The following is a 20,029-nucleotide window of genomic DNA, read 5'->3' as shown; positions in this document are numbered from 1 at the left end:
GGTGAATTTTTCTTAATTTATCATTGCATTGATTATTTTTTTTACATTTGATTTGGGCATAATCTTTCTAAATTGTAATTAATAGAGGAGTGACAGTTATATTCACCAGATAGTAGGTGCATTATGTCACACACAATGATATTCCTTCTCATGTTTTTGTCCCCATTTCCCTCTCCCCACCTCCTCCCCTCTTGTTTTCCCCCATTCCCTTTCTTATTTCAAATAAACAAATAAACGTATATACAATATACCAGATAACAAGGTCCAACACTGTAACAATATGAGAATAACCAAGGGGCAACAAAAGAGATAAGAAATAACATAGTACATTAAGAACAACACACAGTATAAAGCTCTTATTTCCATGTCCTGGAGTTCCTTTCTTTTAGCCTCATCCTATATGGCCTTATGTATCTAGGTTTTGAGTATTGTAATCCTTTGCTAGGAAAGTCCAATGTTTGTATTAATTATTACAAATGAGGGGAAAAAATTGAGCCTATGTTCCTTTGAGTCTGGCTTACTTCACTCAGTATGATTTTTTCCAAGTCTTTCCATTTCCTTACAGATGGGGTGATGTCATTCTTTCTGATGGCAGCAAAGAAGTCCATTGTGTATAAATACCACATCTTGTTGATCCAATCATCTACTGAGGGGCATCTGGGTTGGTTCCATATCTTTGCTATGGTAAATAGTGCTGCAATGAGAATCATTGTGCTTGTGGCTTTAGTCTGTCCTTGTTTCTGGACTATTGGGTAAATGCCAAATAGTGGAATTGCTGGGTCATAGGGGAGCTCTATGTTTAGTCTTTTGAGGAAGAGCCATATTGCTTTCAATAGTGGCTCTACGAGTTTACACTCCCACCAACAATGTAGTAGTGATCCTTCCTGGCCACATCCCAGACAGCATCTTTTCTTATTAGATTTCTTGATAATGTGAAGCCATTATTTCTTTTTTTTTTTGCCAGTCCTGGGCTTGGGCTCAGGGTCTGAGCACTCTCCTTGGACTTTCTCAAGGCTAGCACTCTACCACTTGAGCCTCAGCACCACTTCTGGCTTTTTTCTATGTATGTGGTACTGAGGAATCGAACCCAGTTCTTCGTGCATGCTAGGCAAGCACTCTACCACTAGGCCAAGCTCCCAGCCCCAAGCCATTACTTCTTTAAAGAAATGTTCTGTGCTTTCAAGATTTACACATCTCACCCAGAACAACCCCTGTAAAGCATTCTACTGTCTAAGAAAGTGAAAACCAGGCTAAAATCAGGAAGTGAATTATTCACATGGATTGGGGCATAGAAAAGCTCATTAAATTTTAACTAGTGTCTGAATTGGTTGGTTAAAATGACAAGCATTCTTAGGGGGCTGCTAAGCATAAGCTCTGAGAATCCTAGGTTTTTGCTTCATCAGCTTCAACTCTTAGAAAGGAGGGAATACAGTTTCAGTGAAAGCCTCTCTGATTGGCTCCTCCCCCACCTTACTTTGCCCCTCCCTCACCATAGAGAAGCACAACACTACCTGCATTGTGACATCATCCTTACTGATGAGGGCACACTGAAGGGAGTAGGGGGAAAATCTTGCCAAGGCTCATTTCCTTCTTCCCCTTCAAGCCTGCTAGCAGAGAAAGGCCATATGACAACGTGAAATCCAATGAAACTTGGGGCTGTCATTGCTGGTAAAGTCAACTCCAGCTGATTCAAGGTAGGTATCAAGTAGAGTTGTTTTTTGTCTTTCCAGTCCCATCTTCATGTAGATTTATCTTAATGTCTGAATTACAGGAAGAAGAACGGGAACAGCCAATAGCCTCTCACAACATTGAACTTAAAATCCTGTTTCATTGAGATTCTCACTGGCCAACTATTCCTCTGCCAGCCAGTCATCTGCCATCCAATTGTAGATCAATCAGCCTTGAGCCAAATCCTCCTCATCCATCAAGACATGAATCAACAGGGAAAGAAGCAATCAGAAGTGAACAAACCAACTGTAACAAACATGGACCGAGCAGGTACAAATCAGCCACGTATAAACCTTCCAGACTCCTGCTTATTTGATGTGAACCAATCAGACAATCCCCGGCTAAGCATAAGTCTTCATGATATGAAGAAGCTGGACACAAGATACCTGGATATGTCGCAATCAGAAGTAAGCCAAAAAAGCTCGAGTCATCCCAGCTTGTGGCAACCAGGTATGAGCAATCCAATTTCAGGTCAGCCAGGTACCAGTCATTTAGAACGGAGCCAAGCAAACAAATGGTGTCCAGCGGTGAGACCATCATACAAAAATTGCCAAGATACGAGTGAGAGCCAGGAAGCTTTGAGGAGCCCAGTTGTCATCCGTTCAATTATGACCAAGCTAGACACGAGCCAGTTAACTATAGACCGATTAAGCGTCAGCAGTCAATCAGATGGAAGTCAATCCGGGATAAATGAATTGAGTAAGAACTATCTAAACTTGAATCTACCAAGCATTACCATATCAGATACAACTGAACAAGAAACATCAAGCCAGGAAAACAAGAACCATCTAACCTTCAGTCCACCAACCACTAGCCAGTCAAATGAAAATGAACAAAGGCCAAGCCAATTGAGCAAGAATAGTTTAAACTTGAATCCAGCAAGCACTAGCCAATCAAATACAAGTGAACAAGAAATGGATCAATCACCTAAGACACAAGAAGACACTACTTTTCAAATAAGACCTGCAGAGGCTGAAGACTGCCCGGAAATCCTGCGTCTGATTAATGTGAGCCTGTTTTTATGTATTCCTGAGAGTTTTATGGTATCAGTGTAGGTCTGAAAGAAAGGAAGGGAGACACAGTCTGGGTGCAAATTATATTCTGCTAATTGTGACTCATGCATACAACCTCCTAGGAGTCACTAAATCTCCCTAATCTTTATCCCACCCTGAAATGAAGATTAGTTTAATGATTATCTCACAAAATTGTAATGATTCAGAAACAATAGTTACATGTAAATTGACGTATAGTGAGAGGGAGACAAATAATCATATGGGAATCAAGTCATTAGAGACTGTATATGCTGTCTCATCTGACAAACATATTACATTTTCAAGATCTTACATAAAATAAATGATTAATTAAACAAAGAATCTACCAGTGACAGAAATTCAGGTATTCATGACTAAGATTTTGGAGAAGAAAAATCTTGTTTCTAAGACCATACCTGCCTGTATAATCTGATGGCTAGTATCACAGAAAACACTACTCACACTCAACAAAATCTCTACATAATTTGAGACAGTTTGTGTATCCCAGAAGTCTACTCAGACAGCCCCCAGAATTCAAGGCCGCTGAAGTAATTTTTCTTATGTGAATACTTATTGAAATGGATTTCCTGGCAATAATTACAATGTAGTAAATGGGGGCAAGTTAATAACCATAGTCACTGTGCTGAAAATTCTGGAGCACTGAGGGCAATCATTTATTTGATACACAACTTCAACAAGTCATATAAAAGAACCAGAGAAAAGTAACTGCATATTCTTTGTGTAGTAGATACGTGGCCCAAGCAGTCAAGATTCTTGGCAGTAAGGCCCAAACAATCAAGATTCTTGGGAGTAATTTAATACATATTCATCGGAGAAAAATAATAGAAAAGGTAAATTATTTTCTCTACACGCATTACAGTCGTGTATATCTGATTAGTTTGGAGCTTGGTTTCTTTTTAAATATATTTCCATTTTTCTAACTCCACAAAGAAGTTGACCAGAGATTTAGTTGAGAGTATTCCAGGTTTCATGTATTTGTACTAACACAAAAATTATTCCAAGTCCTCTGAATGGAGCTATAAAATCTCTCTCTCCCTCCCCCCTCTCTCCCTCCCTCTCTCCCTTTCTTTCTCTTGCTCTTGCTTACTAGCTCTCACTCTCTTTCTTTCTCCCTCTGTGTAGTCCTAGAACTTGAATTCAGGGCCTGAGCATTGTCACTGAGTTTCTTTGCTCAAGGATGGCACTCTACCACTTGTACTCCATTTTGGTCTTTTCTGAGTAGCTAGGTTTATAGTTGTGGCTTTGAACTGTAATCCTTAGTAGCTAAGATTACAGGCTTACAGGCGTAAGCCACCTGTGCTTGGCTAAGGGTGAATATTTTAATATAACTTTTCAAGTGTAAGACACAGATCACAAAGCAACGAATTCATTTAAATGTATGAAAAGATTATAAAAAGCAATATTTTAAAAGTTGCATGTTCAACTGGCAAAAAAAGCCCTACAGCAAACACAAAACAGGCTTGTTTTATTGAGTTTGAGATGCTCATGACATATATACATTGTACATCTAACTTGAATATATTTAGAAACTATTTTGCATCATTTCCCTCTCTTCACTTCCATTCAAAGCTAGTAATCTAAACAATTGACTTTCATTGTTGAAAATGCTAGAATTTGAACTGAGGACTTCACACACTTTATAGGCAGAAGCTCTACCAGTTGAGTACTAAGTGCATTTTTTGCTTTAGTTATGAATCAGATCAGAACCTTGCATTTTTGCCAAGAGTAATTCTAGCTCATGATCCTCCTGCTTATGCTTCCCATTTAGTTAGAATTACAAGCTTGTGCCACCATCCTCAGCTTTTTGGTTGAGATATAGTCTTGTTAACTTTTTGACCAGAAAGACCTGGCACTATGATCAGATCTCTGCTTTAAAGTAGCTGAAATTACAAACACAGGCTACTTCTTAGCTCTCTTTATTCTTTCCTGGCATGCTTTCATTTTAAATTTCTAGATGACAAGGACTAATTCCTGCTCATTTTTAATACCGCTGAGGATAGTATATGGTTATACATGCTCAATAAAATGCCACGATGATTATCATCTTAATAATTCGTTATTAAATCAAAAACTGAACATTTACATTGACAGGAATTGTCTGCCTCTGATGACATACAACATACTGTGAAGATAACAGTAGAAGGTAAGATATTTTATGGTATGTTAAGGGCAAGTGAATGAAGGATACATGTATGCACACAGGAATAGCATGTATGCACACATGTAGTAGCACTTTTATTTATTGTTACGATTAAGTGGTTATATATATTACAGTACTGTGACATAGTTATTCTTAGCAACTATCACAATCACTTTTTTACTTTTATAATACTAAGCATCATCATTATAGTAAACAAAATTTATAAATGTTGGAATATACAAAAACCTCTAGAGTTACACAGAACAAAAGGTTTAACTCTGAATATTGGCAATGAAACCATTTCTTCCAGGTTCGCTGTTATGTACAGTTCTTCATTTTGCTAGGGATTTGGTTGTTCCCTCTTTCTCTCTCATTCTCTCTGTTCAGTCATTGCTCTTGTATTGTTTAGATCTAATACCTGCATATCATTAGACCTTTTGTCTCCATCATGGAGTCTCTATCATGAATTGCCTTTTGTCTCTTTTGTCTTGGCTTAATTACTCAGCACGATTTGCTCTAGTTCCACCTACTTCCCAGCAAATGCCATTATTTTATACTGTCTGGTGGTTATGTAGAACTGTATTGTATCTAGGTACCACATTTTTAAATCCATTCACCTGTATTGGGGTATCTGGGTTGTTTACATCTCTTGGCTATTGTGAAGAGTGCAGCGATGAACATGACTGTGCAAGTGTCCTTATCATATCCTGGGTCATGTTGCTCAGAGTAGATGCCTACTACTTTTATGGCAGGGTCATAGGGAAGGTCTATGTTCAGTTATTTTGCAGAACCTTCAAACTGCTTTCCACAAGGGCTGTAATAGTTTACACTCCTACCAGCAGTGAGCAGGGTTCCTCTTTCCCACAACCCCGTCAGCACTTGCTGTTGTCTGAGTTCAAAATCTTGGCCATTTGGATTGGGGTAAGGTGTTACCTCAAGGTTGTTTTTATTTGCATTTCCTTTATGGACATGGATGATGAGCATTTTCTCATATGTTTCTTTGCCAAAAATTGAAGAGGCTTTGTTTCCCCCCCCACTATATATCTTTGACTCCTTTGTTGAATATCAGCTGACTGTAGGTATGTGGTTTTATTTCTGGATCTTCTGTTCTGTTCTATTGATCTTCTGGTCTGTTTTTTCTATCAATACCATGCTGTTTTTGTTTTTAATGGCTCTACAGTAGACTTTGAAGTCTGATATAGCAATACCACCGGCATTGCTCTTTTTGCCTAGAATTGCTTTGGCTATTCTAGGTCTTTTGTTGTTCCAAATGAATTTTTGGATTTTTTCCTCTATTTCAGTAAAGAATACCCTTGGGTGTTTGATGTGGATTGCATTGAAATTGTATATCAAATTTGGCAGCATGACCATTTTCATAATGTTGATTTTCCCTGTCCATAAGCATGGGAAGTCTTTTCATTTCCTAGTATCTACTTTAATTATTTTCATTAGGTTTTTATAGTTTTCATCAAATTATTCCTTTACATCTTGGTTAGGTTAATTCCTATTTTATTATTTTGACAGGTATTGTAAATGGGATCATTTTCTTGATTTCTCCTTCTGTTTGTGTATTGTTGACATACAGAAAGGCTACCGAATTTTGAAAGATAACCCACTTGTTTTAAGAACTATGTTTTACACTGGCTTCTGCTATCCAAGTGTCTTTAGATCTTTTCTAAGGAATGAAGTGATAATAACAACATAGTTATAAGAATTAAATGACAAGGAAATGCACTGTGGCTCAAGGGGTAGAGTATTAGCCTTGAGCTGAAGAGTTCAGGGACAACGCCCAAGCCTCCAGAGTTCAAGTTCCATAACCGACAAAAAAAAAGAATTAAATGATTAAATATATTAAAATATTCAGCATATAACTTTCCAGAGTGATTGAACAAGATTACATTCCCACAAAAAGTGTAATAGAGTTCGCTTTTGGCCACATCTCCAAAAGCATTTGTTATTGTTGGTTTTCTTGAAAAATAATTGGATTGTGGTAGAATCTCAATGTTGTTTGATTTGCATATCTTTTATGGACAGATATGTTAAACACATCTTCATGTGTCGATTGGCCATTCTTTTTGATTCTTCTGATAAGTCTCTGTTTACATCTTTAGCCCAATTACTGATTGGGTTGTTGAATTTTTGAAGGCTTATTTTTCCTTTATTTTAAAATTTTTATTTATGAGTTCCTTGTCTGATGCACAGCTAGTGAAGATTTTCTCCCACTCTGTGGGCTATTTATCTTCCTATCTATATCCTTTATCATGCAGAAACTTTCAGTTTTATACAGTCCCATTTATCCAGTCTTTCTTTGATTTGTTGTGTTTCTGGATATTTATGTAGGAAGTTTTGTCTTGTGCAAAGTAGCCCTAGCGTTTCCTCTATTTTTTACTGAAATATTTTCAGGGTATCTGGCCTTACACAGAGGTCTTTGAACCATTTGAATTTCATTCTGGTACAAAGTGAGATATGAGGATTCTAGCTTCAGTTTTCTACATTTGCATGGCAATTTCTGCCAGCACTATTTGTTGAAGAGGATGTCTTTTGTCCATTTTGTGCTTTGGGCTCCCTTATCAAATATTAGGTGGTCATAGGTGTGTGAGTTCATTTCTGGGTCTTTTTTTTTCTATTCCATTGGTCCTCAGGCCTATTCTTGTGCCAGTACCAAGCTGTTTCTATTACTATAGCTTTGTAATAGAGTTTGAAGCTTGGAATTGCATTGCTCTTCCTGCTAAAGATTGTTTCTGGATTGCTTCTAAATCATTGATGAATGTTGTTGGTATTTTGATGGGTATTACATTTAATTTGTCGATAGTTTTGGGCAGTATTGCCATTTTCATAATGTTAATCCTTCCAATTCAAGAGCTTGGGGTGCTTTTTCCATTCCTTAAATATGCTTTAATTTCCTTTTTCAGATTTTTAAAGTTTTTGTCATACAGGCACATCTTTGGTTAAATTAATTCATTTGTGTTTTATACATTTTTAAGGCTATTACAAATGGAGTTGCTTTCCTGATTTTAGCATCACCCTTCTCATTGTTGGCATACAGAAAAAGGACTGATTTTTGTGTATTAGTTTTACATACATCTACTTGGCCAAAGTTTTTAAACAACTCAAATAGCTTATGTAAGGACTTATAAATACAGGACCATGTCGTCCACAAAGAGGGATAGCTTCACTTCTTCTTTCCTTATTTGGGTCCCCTTTATGTGTTTCTCTTGTCTTATTGGTCTTGCTAGGAATTCCAGCACTATGTTGAACAGGGATGGAGAGAGTGAGCATCTACATCTTATTCCTGATTTAGATGGAATGTTTTAACTTCCCCAGGAAGTATAATACTGGCTTGTAGGTTTATTATATATTACAATATATATTTATATACATATTGAAGAATATTCCATGGATTCCTATCTTTTCCAGAGCGTTTATCATAAAAGGGTGTTGAATCTTGTCAGATGCCTTTTCTGTAACTATTGAGATGATGTGTTTCTTGTCCTTGTTGATGTATTGAAGCAAATTAATTGACTTGCATATATTGAAACTGCATTCCTGAAATGAATCCTTTATCACAGTATATGATTTTTTTTGAGAGGGTGTTAGTTGTTGAATTTGGTTGGTCAGAATTTTATTGAGAAATTATTCATCAAAGAGATGGGTCTATATTTCTCTTTCTTTGATGGGTCCCTATCTGATTTGGGGATGAGCATTATGCTGGCGTCCTAGAATGAGTTTGATAATGATCTTTACCTTCCTATTTCATCGAAAAAGTTGAGGGTTATGGAGTGAGTTCTCCTTTGAAGTCCTTAGAATTTGGCTTTGAGCCCATTTGGTCCTTGGCTTTTCTTGGATGGAAAGGTCCTTTATTGCCATTTCAATTTCATTACTTGTTATGAGGCTCTTGAATTAAATCTTGATTCAGAGGAAAAATTTTAGCTCTAATTGCCTATATCAAGAAATTGGAGGGTGGGCAGTGTGGCCTAGTTGTAGAATGCTTGACTAGCATGCACGAAGCCATGTGTTCGATTCCTCAGTATCGCATACACAGAAAAAGCTGGAAGTGGCACGGTGGCTCAAGTGACAGAGCACTAGCCTTGAGCAAAAGTGTTCAAGGACAGTGACCAGTACCTGAGTTCAAGACTCAGGATTGGCAAAATAAAAAGTGGAGAAAACTTCAATCAACATTTTCATGATACTGTTAAAATTTGACTATCCCATGAGAGTGTTCAGGTTGTGAGGTAAAGTTAGGATGGAGAGGGGTAGTGTTCTGGGATATATATGAGAGGGATACAAGTATATAGGGGAGTTACAGGAGAAAAGAAGAGGACATGGAATGAGTGTGATGGAATATATAAATGTATTCTCTATTGAAGAAGGCAAGAGAAATTGGGATAAGCTCCCTGAACCCTAATGCCACCTTCTCTAAAAAGCCTAAGGTAATTGCTGTCTCCTGTCTAATTACAGCTCTACTTTTGAAGAGACAAATGTGATGTAAAGAAGAGTAGGATATTATTGGAACATGTTACAAGGAATACATTATAAATTGTGTAAATATGTATCTGAAATAACCATATCAATAGACCCAGAACATTCAACTTGGAGATTCACATTGTCTAAAAACTGAAGGAGAAAGAGGAAAAAGAAAAAAACAGAGGCTCTCTGCTCAATGTGTCAGAGATCAGGTCTGTTCCATACTGCATTTAAAGGTTTATAGCTGACTTTCCTATATGGGGGCGGGTCCTGGTGTTATTTTCCAAGATGTCTCCCTGGCTGAGTGCATCTCCATGGGGTATTACCATTCAATGGTGGGAGTTTCGAGGAGAGTTGGGAATTCTAGTTTGCTGGTGCAGGGGTGGGGCTATGACCCAGGAGCCTTTTCCAGTAGCAATGGAAGGTGTGGGAAAAGAGTTTGGTTCTTTGCCCTCTTCAAATATGTTTTCTTCCTGTCAGGTGGGGGATCCAGTTTAGGCACTTTGAGTCACCACAGGGAGCTGGTCCCCTAAGGGAGGGTTCCTCAATGGGGTACTCACAGACTGGAGTTAGTATTGAGCTGGCAAGTGGAGAGTCCTGGTGAGGTGTCTCTTTGGAGGTGTCAGTCTCAAACTCCACTATCTGGTGTTTTCCCCCTACTATGGCCATTCACATGTCACTTCACCTCTCACTCCATGCTGCCTTGCACTGAAAGGCCACAGCAGCAGCAGCAGCAGCAGCAGCCTCATACCAGAGGTCTACACACCGATTCTGAGATCTTTGATGCTTTCTCCTCTTATATTCTCAGTGTGATTTCTTCAGTTTCTGTTTCAAGTTTGATTGGCAGAGATTCAGGTATATTGCTCTGGATTTCCCTGTGCCAGAGGGCTGTGGAAGCAGTTGTTCAGCTCAGCTGATATCTTCATTGCTTTCTGTTTGTGTATTTCTGCACTGTGATTTATTCTGTACTAGAATGAGTGTTTCGTTTTGATATGTGTGGATCTCTTGAGGTGAAGTGTGTGCTAGGACCCTAAATCTCTGCTTGGTCAGAGACACCAAGGGAGTTTACCTGTGATGATGCCACCATCTTCCTGGAAGTCATGATTCCTTATTTTGTCTGTATATGAAACACCAAGGGATCACATTGAGTATTAGACTTCCTATGGATAGGATAGACAGAGTCCTATTATCAGACATCCATTAAATGGATAGACACAGTACTGAAGCAAAGCATTAGGTAAGGTCCCCAATATAATATCCACTCTGACTCTTGAAATCCACACTTTGCCAATCATTGGTTGTGTTGTGTGTTCTGGCAGTGTCTTGGGTATAAGGTAAAGTCTCTAAAACTGGTGTTTGTCTCAGGGTCTCTTTTGTTATGATAGAGGAGAGAAACCAGGCAGTTCCATTGTGGGATACTTTACAACATCAATGGATTTTCCACATGAGGTCACAGTCCCCTACATCCTAGGTATACGCTAGGCAGTTCTCCCCTAAGTAAAGTCGATTAAGTTACAGAAAATTTACAATGTTTTCTTCTCATCTTTCTCCATGGTGACAGAGGTGTTGATTCCCAACAGCCTCTTAAAGATATGTGTGTGGCAGTCTCCACCATCACTGACTTTCCTTCAGATCTTGTTACATGTGCCCATTGGATCAGTGAAGTTGAAGATAGAAAATTCTGTCAGCAGTTTAACATGCATGGACGATAGTGGAGGAATTTGCTGCCAAAACAGAGACAGTGAGATGCATCCCATCTTGATTAAAAGGGATATTGTCCCATCTTTTACAATTTGTCAAGACTAGGTATATGCCCTATGTCCTAATCCTTAAAAAATTCCATATACAGCTCAGAAAAATGTGTATTCAATGTTGGTTTTCAGGCTGAGAATTTTGTATGTTAGGTCAATTGAACCATAGTCTTATTTATTTATTTGTTTGTTTATTTAATTTATTTATTTATTGCCAGTCCTGGAGCTTGAACCCAGGGCTTGAAAACTGTCCTTGGACTTTCTCAAGGCTAGAGTTCTACCACTTGAGCCTCAGCACCACTTCCGGCTTTTTTCTATGTATGTAGTACCTAGGAATTGAACCCAGGTCTTCGTGCATGCTAGGCAAGCACTCTACCACTAGGCTAAACTCCAAGCCCTGAACCATAGTTTTGTTTATGGAATCTGTTGCTTAATTCTGATTTGTTGTTCTATGCTACTGAAAGTGAGGTATTAAAAGTCTCATTCTGTGCCCTATGTTTCTATGTTTAGTTCTATCATGTTAGCCTCATGTATTTTGTCTTTTTTTTTTGCCAGTCCTGGGCTTGAGCTCAGGGCTTGAGTACTGTCCTTGGACTTTATCAAGGCTAGCACTCTACCACTTGAGCCTCAGCACCACTTCCGGCTTTTTGCTATGTATATGGGGTACCAAGGATTGAACCTGGGACTTCGTGCATGCTAGGCAAGCACTCTACCACTAGGCCAAACTCCCGGCCCCTAGCCTCATGTATTTTGAAGTTGTGATATTTACTGCAGACATATGCCCGCCAGTCCTGGGCCTTGAACTCAGGGCCTGGCCAGTGTCTCGAGCCATAGGTCCACTTTGGGCTTTTTCTGATTGTGTGGTACTGAGGAATCAAACGCAGGCCTTCTTGCATGCTAGGGAAGAACTCTACCACTAAGCCACATTCCCAGCCCCAAACTTTTTAATTTTCTGGTGAACTGACCCTTTTGTAAGTAGATAATGTCTTTGTGACATAATGGTTTTTGATTTAAAATCTGTTTTTCTTGGTATTATAATAGGCACTTGAGCTTCCTTTTAGTTTTTATTTGTATGAAACTAACTTTTTTTATCATTCTATTTTCAAGCCCCAGGACTCCATTTTCACCCTACTTCTTTATTCAATGACTCTGTAGCGTGCTTGTTTAACATTTTTTAAATCTGTGCTTCTAATCTTTTTATTTTGAAACAAATGTTTAATGTTTTCACATTTCATTACTCATGAGAACATGCACATCTGCCATCTTTCTATTTGCCTTACAGTGTGTTCTTGTTCTGTTTCTTTCATTTGTTGCTTTTGTTTGTGTTTTGTTGATTTTGTGCTGGAACATTTTGATTCTCAGGATTTATACTTTTCAATTTTTGCAGAGGCTGATTGTCAGAGATCAGACTGAGTTTACTGTGTTCTTAGGTTTTATCTGAGCCAGTGTCTTCCCCCTTCTCACTTGCAGTGGCTTTCTAAAACTTTTTATGTATGGTTTTGTTTTGCCTGTCCAAGGGAACAAAAAGGTTTAGCTGCATTATATTTTCCTAGAAGCTGCCTCAGCTGCTAGGGCATAATGTAGCAACCAACTTCTCAGCCCTCATGTCAGTGATCACAGTGTCACTAATACAATGAAAACTAAGCTGGGCACTCACTGGTGGTTCTCACCTATAATCCAGCTGCTCAGGAGGCTGAGATTTGTAGCTCCCAGGCAGGAAAGTCTGTGAGACTCTTATTCCCAATTAACTACCAAAAAGCTGGAAATGAAGCTGTAGCTCAAGTGCTAGGCTTGAGCCCAAATACTCAGAGACAAATGCCTTATCCCTGAGTTCAAGTCCCAGGGCCAGGACAAAAACAAAAACCCAAATATCAGGATTTTGAGAACATTAACCTTATAGTCCACCCTTTCTACAGAAATCAGCTACAGAAATAAAAACTGCCAACCTCAAAACATTCCGTAGAACAGGAGATAAGTATGTAGCTGGTGCCAAACTCTGAATTTAATCTAAATTAACTAGAATTTATAAGACAATGACCTGGAAATTCCAAGTGTTCAAATAAACTCCTCTAAGTTTGAAAGTATTCCCTTCAAACAGTTTCTGTCAGTTTTCTGTCCAGATGAAGAGAAGAATTCTGGGTGCTTCCTAATTTGTAATATTCCCTCTCTCTTGTTATAAACTTTCTGATGCATTTTTTTGTGAATTGATATTCTAGATTTACTCAGGGATGGCTTTGGAGCCAGTCCTCTCTTTTACTGCCTGGTTGCCGAAGTGTCCCAAAAAGGAAAACCATCAGGTAACTAAACTTCCTTTTTCCAATATAATCTGGAGTACTCTTTGTACATCTTGAAAACAAAGTGTATTTATATTCCATTAAAACTTAGTAAAAAGAGAAGTATGTATGTACAAACCCAGTGCCTTGCTTTTTAAGAAAATGAGTGGTCGTTCAACCACTATGGAAAGCAGTGTGGCAGTGCCTCAAAAGGTTAAACATAGAACTCCCCTATGACCCAGCAATTCCACTACTTGGCATTTACCCAACCATCCAGAAACAAGGACATACTAAATCCACTAGCACAACAATGTTCATTGCAGCACTATTCACCATAGCAAAGATATGGAACCAACCTAGATGTCCCTCAGTTGATGAGTGGATCAACAAGTTGTGGTATTTGTACACAATGGAATTCTATGCTGCTGTCAGAAAGAATGGCATCGCCCCATTTGTTAGGAAATGGAAAGACTTAGAAAAAATCATATTAAGTGAAGTAAGCCAGACTCAAAGGAACTTAGGCTCAATGGTTTCCCTCATTCGTCATAATCAGTAGAAACCTTGGGCTCTACTAGCAGAGATCTGCAATAGAGCAAAATCTTGATACATAAGGCCATATAATGTGAAGCTAATTGAAAGGACCTCCAGGATATTGAAACAAAAGCCATATAATTAATGATTGTTGTCCTTAATGTACTATGTTGTCTCTCATCTCCTTTGCTGTCCCTTGGTTATCCCATATTGGTATAGTATCTCACTTTGTTATCTGATATATTGAATTTATTTGTATTTGGATATTTGAAATTTGATAGGGAAGGGGGGAAAACCAAGACGGATGGGGGTGTGGGGGGGGGAGGGAAATGGGTACCAAGACATGTGAAAGGGTATCAATGTATGTGAATTAATGCACCTTCTATCTGGCAAATATCATGTAACCCTTTTACTAATTACAATAAAAAATGCTTAATAAAAAAAAAAGAAAATGAGTGGTTTATGTAAACACTAAAACATGGAATACATATACCAAACTATAAGAGTGCTTACCTTTTACATGTGTGTATTAAGAGGATGAAAGCTTCTATATTATACGTCTATGTACTGATATCTTTTTCATTAAACATTATTTTTCTAGCTAAAGGAAAAATCAAAGATTTGTACTATGAGAGAAGGGGTAAATAACTATTAAGGTGCAGCCAAGGAAAAGGGGGGGGAAAAAGAGGACACTTCAAGTTGAAAAGGATCAAAGGATGATATGTATAAATATTATATACTCACACATTCACATGTATTAATATAATATTAAGGTACAATATACAATTATATATTGTCTATTATGTGATAATATAATATAATATAATAATTATATAATTGTACACTATATTACATTATATATTAGTCTATATTATGATATATAATAAAATAATACATGCATAATATAGAACACATGTATTAACATAATAATAAGGTACAATATTCAATTATATGTTGTATATTATGTGATAATATAATGGAATAATTATATAACTATATATTATAATACATAATTATGCAATGATTTATATTATGATATAAAATAAAATAATTACTTGTATAGAACATATTACTAATATATTATATTAGTATATTATATTATTAACATATTAATATGTATATTTTATCTATGAATACTCAATATAAATAATATATTAACATGTGAGTATTTGAGTGTATATATACATATACATACACATACATACACATGAATATAGTATAAGAAAATCCAAAATACCACCTTACAATGTGGGGAAGATGGAGGGGAGGAATGAGGATATGGTAGAGGAGTTGAATATTTTTTTAAATTTTTATTAAATATATTAAATTGTAATTAATAGAAAGGTTAATTATTTTTGCCAGATGGAAGGTACATTACATCACAAAAATTGAGGAGTAGAATATTTTTAATATTTACTTATGAAAATATCATAATGAAACCCCTCATAATATGAATGTATTAAATGAAAAAAGTAATTTATGTCCCTTTTCTCTTTTCCTAGGAAAAGAATTAGTTGCATTTGCCATGTACTACTTCACCTATGATTTGTGGATAGGCAAAGTACTTCATCTTGAAGATTTTTATGTCATCCATGCTTACCAAGGTAATACTGCAATTACAGTATTATTTATGAATACTGTAAAAATTAAAAAGGTCTATTTCAAGGAGGAGGGATATAGTACTTTAGTGTAAATATGCTGTTACTTATATAATGCAATTATTTTTCATGACCCTGATCACTAATACTAGTGCAAGAAGGGCTCAGATCACAGATGAGAAAAATATTCTTAGCTTTCATCAATATTTGAGAAAATGATGCTTTTACAGCTATACTTTTATTTTTTGAATGTGATTTAGCATCTGTTTATTATTCATAAGCAAGAAATATATAACCTATTATAGTACAATAGTGAGAGTCAATTCTTCACTAATTCTTAAAATAAATTCTTTTATACTATCATTGGTACAATGCTCAAATTAGGAAAACAATATACGAAAAGTGTTCATGAATTGAATTTCAACATAAATAACAGAGTAGTTTTATATTTTATTTTTAAGTATAGCAAATAAATTAAGTGGTCCTTTTCTACTTAAAACTTTTCATTTGTGATTATTTAACAGATTTAGGAATTGGAACTGAAATGCTAAGAAAAATAAGTCAAGTAAGTATTATAGTAGCTATTGCTATTCTACGTATTATCCTTCTCTTCATCAACTATTATTTAAGAGCATATGTATTTAAAAATAAATCTGATATAGTTTAAATATTTAAACTGGATTTTCAAATCAAGTACACAAAATTCTATATAATCAATATAAAATGAAATGATTTCTGTGTGCAACCATATAACTAGAAGACAAGTTTATATATAAAATAGGTCCATGTTTTGAATCACAATACTATAAAAAGGTATTTTTCATTTTGGAACTACATGATAAAATGTATTTTAAAGGTACATATTTTCTGTAGAATTATGATTTTGCAAATCATTTTGGGGATTGAAGAGAGTTTTAAAGTTTATAACCATGGGACTTCTCTCTGTTTACAATAATTGTAGTGCATACCAAAAGTTAATTGCTATATTACTTACAAGTCATATGCACATATCATTTCTTATATAGAATATCTCTTCATTGAAATGTTAAGGGAGACATTCCTTCCAATGAAAGTAATTTTTGCTTATTTGTTTTTACTAGATCGCCCTCATATCCCAATGTGGCTACATGCACTTTCTTGTCGTCCTTTCAAACCAGGATTCTGTTGATTATTATATTCGTCATGGAGCTGTAGACCTCTCCTTTGTGGAGGGATGGCATCTGTTTAGATTTAATAGAGAAGATCTTAAGGCTTTAGCAGGGGAAGACTGAAGAAGCCATACAACAACTTATTGGAACTGAGGCTTCCACGTTTGAATGTCACCTAATAGCAGTCTGATGCTGAATTAGCGTAAAATACAGCAACTCATCCATAGTATTCTTGTATATCTTTTACTTTGAAACATGTTTTGCAGATAGTTAAGTCTACATTACACAAACAAATATTCTAATGGTAGTAACAAATGCTGACAATCTTAGTTATAGGTAATACAAAAATCATTTACACTTGGCGTGGGGTTAATTTTTAACCTCTATGTCTTCAAATTTAGGATGCTGATTTTTTTCATTTCTTTGGGTGTACATGGGGCAGATTCCACATATAGCACTGCTATGTGTATGTGTTTCTCTTCTTTGACAGTAAGTCTCTTATGGAATTATAATTATTTTGGATCTTATATTCAACTGCAATGTGAATTCCTGCTAGGTACCATGCATTTTATAGGCAAAGCAGTATGATTCAGTTATACCCATATAACTGTGAGAAAATACAAATTGTGTGGATAATAATTTCATCTATAAATGCTACATGCAAGGGAGTATAGAAACCATCTTAATTCTACTTCGAGAAAGAATTGGCACTAGAATTGGATTTGAAGCGTAAATGGGAAATTATTATGTGGAGTATGAGATAGAACAGTCTAAAAGGAAACCTTAAGAGAGGCAGAAAACAAGAGGTATAATGAGGAATGTATGATCTCTAAGTATTACATACCATGACAGTGGGCTGTGTATGGATGACGATAGGATTAGATAGCAATCTTAGATCATACAGGAAAAGTCTTGTGTCTGGGTAAGGAACTTGAGTTTGATTCCATAGTCAATGATGAGCTACTGAAGATTTGAGAAAAATAGCTAATTATTAACAAGAGTTGTCAGAAAGAAAGACAATTATCATAACAGGTTAGATAGGCTAGAAACCTGAGTAGCAGAAACTGTTTTAGATCACATTCAAATCATGTCCAATCCCTTGTTTCTTTTGTTTTTTCTTTTTCTTTTTTTCCTTGGTCAGTCATGGAGCTTGAACTCTGGGCCTGGGTGCTGTCCCTGAGCTCTTCAGCTAAAAGGCTACCACCCTACCCCTTGAGCCACAGTGCCACTTCTGGTTTTCTTTTGGCTAATTGGAGATAAGAGTTTCAGGTCCTTTTGTGCCTAGGCTGTCTTTGAAACTTGATCCTTAGATCTCAGCCACCTGAGTAGCTAGGATTATAGGCATGAGCCAATACGTCTGGCTACTTTTCTTCTTTAGCACTAGATTTCCATGGACTTAGCTTCCTTGAGCTAAGTATGTGGCCATCTGAATTCTGATTTAGATATACTGAGAATTATTCCTCTGAGCAAAATTCCAAGGAAACTCCCCCCCATCCCCTCTCTCCTACCTGTACTTGGGCTTGAAGTCAAGGCCAACAACACACTCTCCCTTAGCATTTTCTGTTCAAGGCTGGTACTCTACTTGAACCACACCTCTATTTCCTGCTTTGCACTAATTAATGAAAGGTAAGTCTGAATGGACTTTTTCTTCCTGTGCTACTTTTTTCTAATGTTTTAAAGTTTCATTATAATAAAGGTGACACATAGAGAAGTTATAGTCACGTAAGTCAGGTAATGAGTGCTTTTTCTTGGACATTGTCACTCTTTCCCTTGCTCTCTCCCAGTTTTTCCCTTCCATCCCTACCCATAAGTTGTATAGTTCATTTTTAATGTAGTGTCTAGTTTTAAACTGTGATCTTCACCTGAGTAGTTAGGACTACAGATGTACCCATGTCTGAAGAAAATATTTTTCTGAAAAAAATGTCATACAGTGACTTGCATCTATAATACTACTCACTTACAGGCTGAGATTTGAGGGTTGCATTTTGAGGCCAATCCAGGCCAAAATTTCAAGAGACCCCTTCTCAACCAATGTATGTGTGAAGTAGTATGCATCTGTAAGTTTGACAGCAAGAGGACAGTTCTAGGCCAGCCTGAACAACAATGTCTATGAGGTTCCTACTCAACAGAAAAAGCAGGGCATGGTGGTCCACAATTGTCATCTCAGGTAGGACAGCATAAAAACAGGATGGAGGTATGTCTCAACAGTAGAACATCGGCCTAGCAAGTACAAGGTCAAAAGAAGTCAGAAGCATCATTTGCATATTTTTTGCATTTTGCATATTTCATTTGCTTTTTTATTCTTTATTTTAATTTTTTTATGGGTCATAGGGCTTGAACTCTGGGCCTGAGTGCTGTCTCTGAGCTCTTCAGCTCAAGGCTACTGCCATACCCTTGAGCCAAGCCCCACTTCCTGTTTTCTAGAGGTTAATTAAAGTCTCAGGTCCTTTGATGCCTGGGCTGGCTTTGAACATTGATCTTCAGATCTCAGCCTCCTGAGCAATTAGGATTACAGACATGAGCCACCGTGCCCAGCTTCTTTCTTACTTATAATGTTTTTGTGCTCTTGTATGATACAGCATCAATCTTGTTGATTATATGAGAATGCATCATGCTATGGATATAAGAATGGAATGTGACAAGTCTAGACTTGTGGTGGCACTAAGAACCATTGGATATATCCTGTGCTACCTAATTCCAGGCTTTGAACCCATCTTTGTTTAAGGTTCTCTTAGCCAGTTCACATGCAAGAATACATTCTGAAATAAAGAGAAAGATTAGCCAGGTAGTGACTGTAAATCCAAGAATGTGTCAATGAATGCCTGAATAAGAGCTATTAAGAGTATTCGAGAAGGCAGAATAGATTTGAGAAATAAGAAATGAAGCTGGGGAGCCAGGCGTATAGCCTAGTGGTAGAGTGCTTGTCTAACATGCACACAGCTCTGAGTTTGATTCCTCAGAACCATATTCACAGAAAAAGCCAGAAGTAGTGCTGAGGCTCAAGTGGTAGAGCACTAGCCTTGAGAAAGCTAGAAGTCAGTGTTCAGGGCCTGAGTTCAAGCACCAGGACTGGCAAAAAAAAAGAAATGAAGCTGGTTGCTGGGAGCTTGCATATGTAATACTAGCTACTCAGGAAGCTGAGATCTGAAGATCATGGTTTGAAGTCAGCCTAGGTAGGAAAGTCCATGAGATTCTTATCTCCAATAAGCTACTAAGAAAAGGCCCGAAATGGAGTTGTGGTTCAAGTGGTAGAGTGCTAGCCTTGAGCACAAAGAGGCTAACCGCACAGTGCACAGATCGGGAGGTCAAGCCCTAGGACCAGCAAAAAAAAAAAAAAAGAAAAG

At 37.0% G+C, this 20,029-nt stretch overlaps 1 protein-coding gene across 1 annotated transcript; it reads left to right on the top strand.

Moving 5' to 3' along the window:
• The first annotated feature begins 1,535 nt into the window (after positions 1-1,535).
• Positions 1,536-16,906, top strand: Satl1 (spermidine/spermine N1-acetyl transferase like 1). Its single transcript, XM_090326368.1, has 7 exons — positions 1,536-1,694; positions 1,772-2,735; positions 4,872-4,923; positions 13,352-13,432; positions 15,442-15,543; positions 16,062-16,102; positions 16,638-16,906. The coding sequence occupies exons 2-7, from the start codon at positions 1,932-1,934 to the stop codon at positions 16,806-16,808; spliced, it is 1,251 nt and encodes a 416-aa protein (XP_090182494.1). The 5' UTR covers positions 1,536-1,694; positions 1,772-1,931; the 3' UTR covers positions 16,809-16,906.
• Positions 16,907-20,029: the final 3,123 nt, after the last annotated feature.

This window comes from Megascapheus bottae, chromosome X (assembly GCF_031878675.1).
Source record: "Megascapheus bottae isolate mThoBot1 chromosome X, mThoBot2.hap1, whole genome shotgun sequence".
NCBI classification, from domain to species: Eukaryota; Metazoa; Chordata; class Mammalia; order Rodentia; family Geomyidae; genus Megascapheus; species Megascapheus bottae.
Note: the sequence above shows the minus strand (reverse complement) of the source record. Positions and strands in the feature narration are given on the sequence as shown.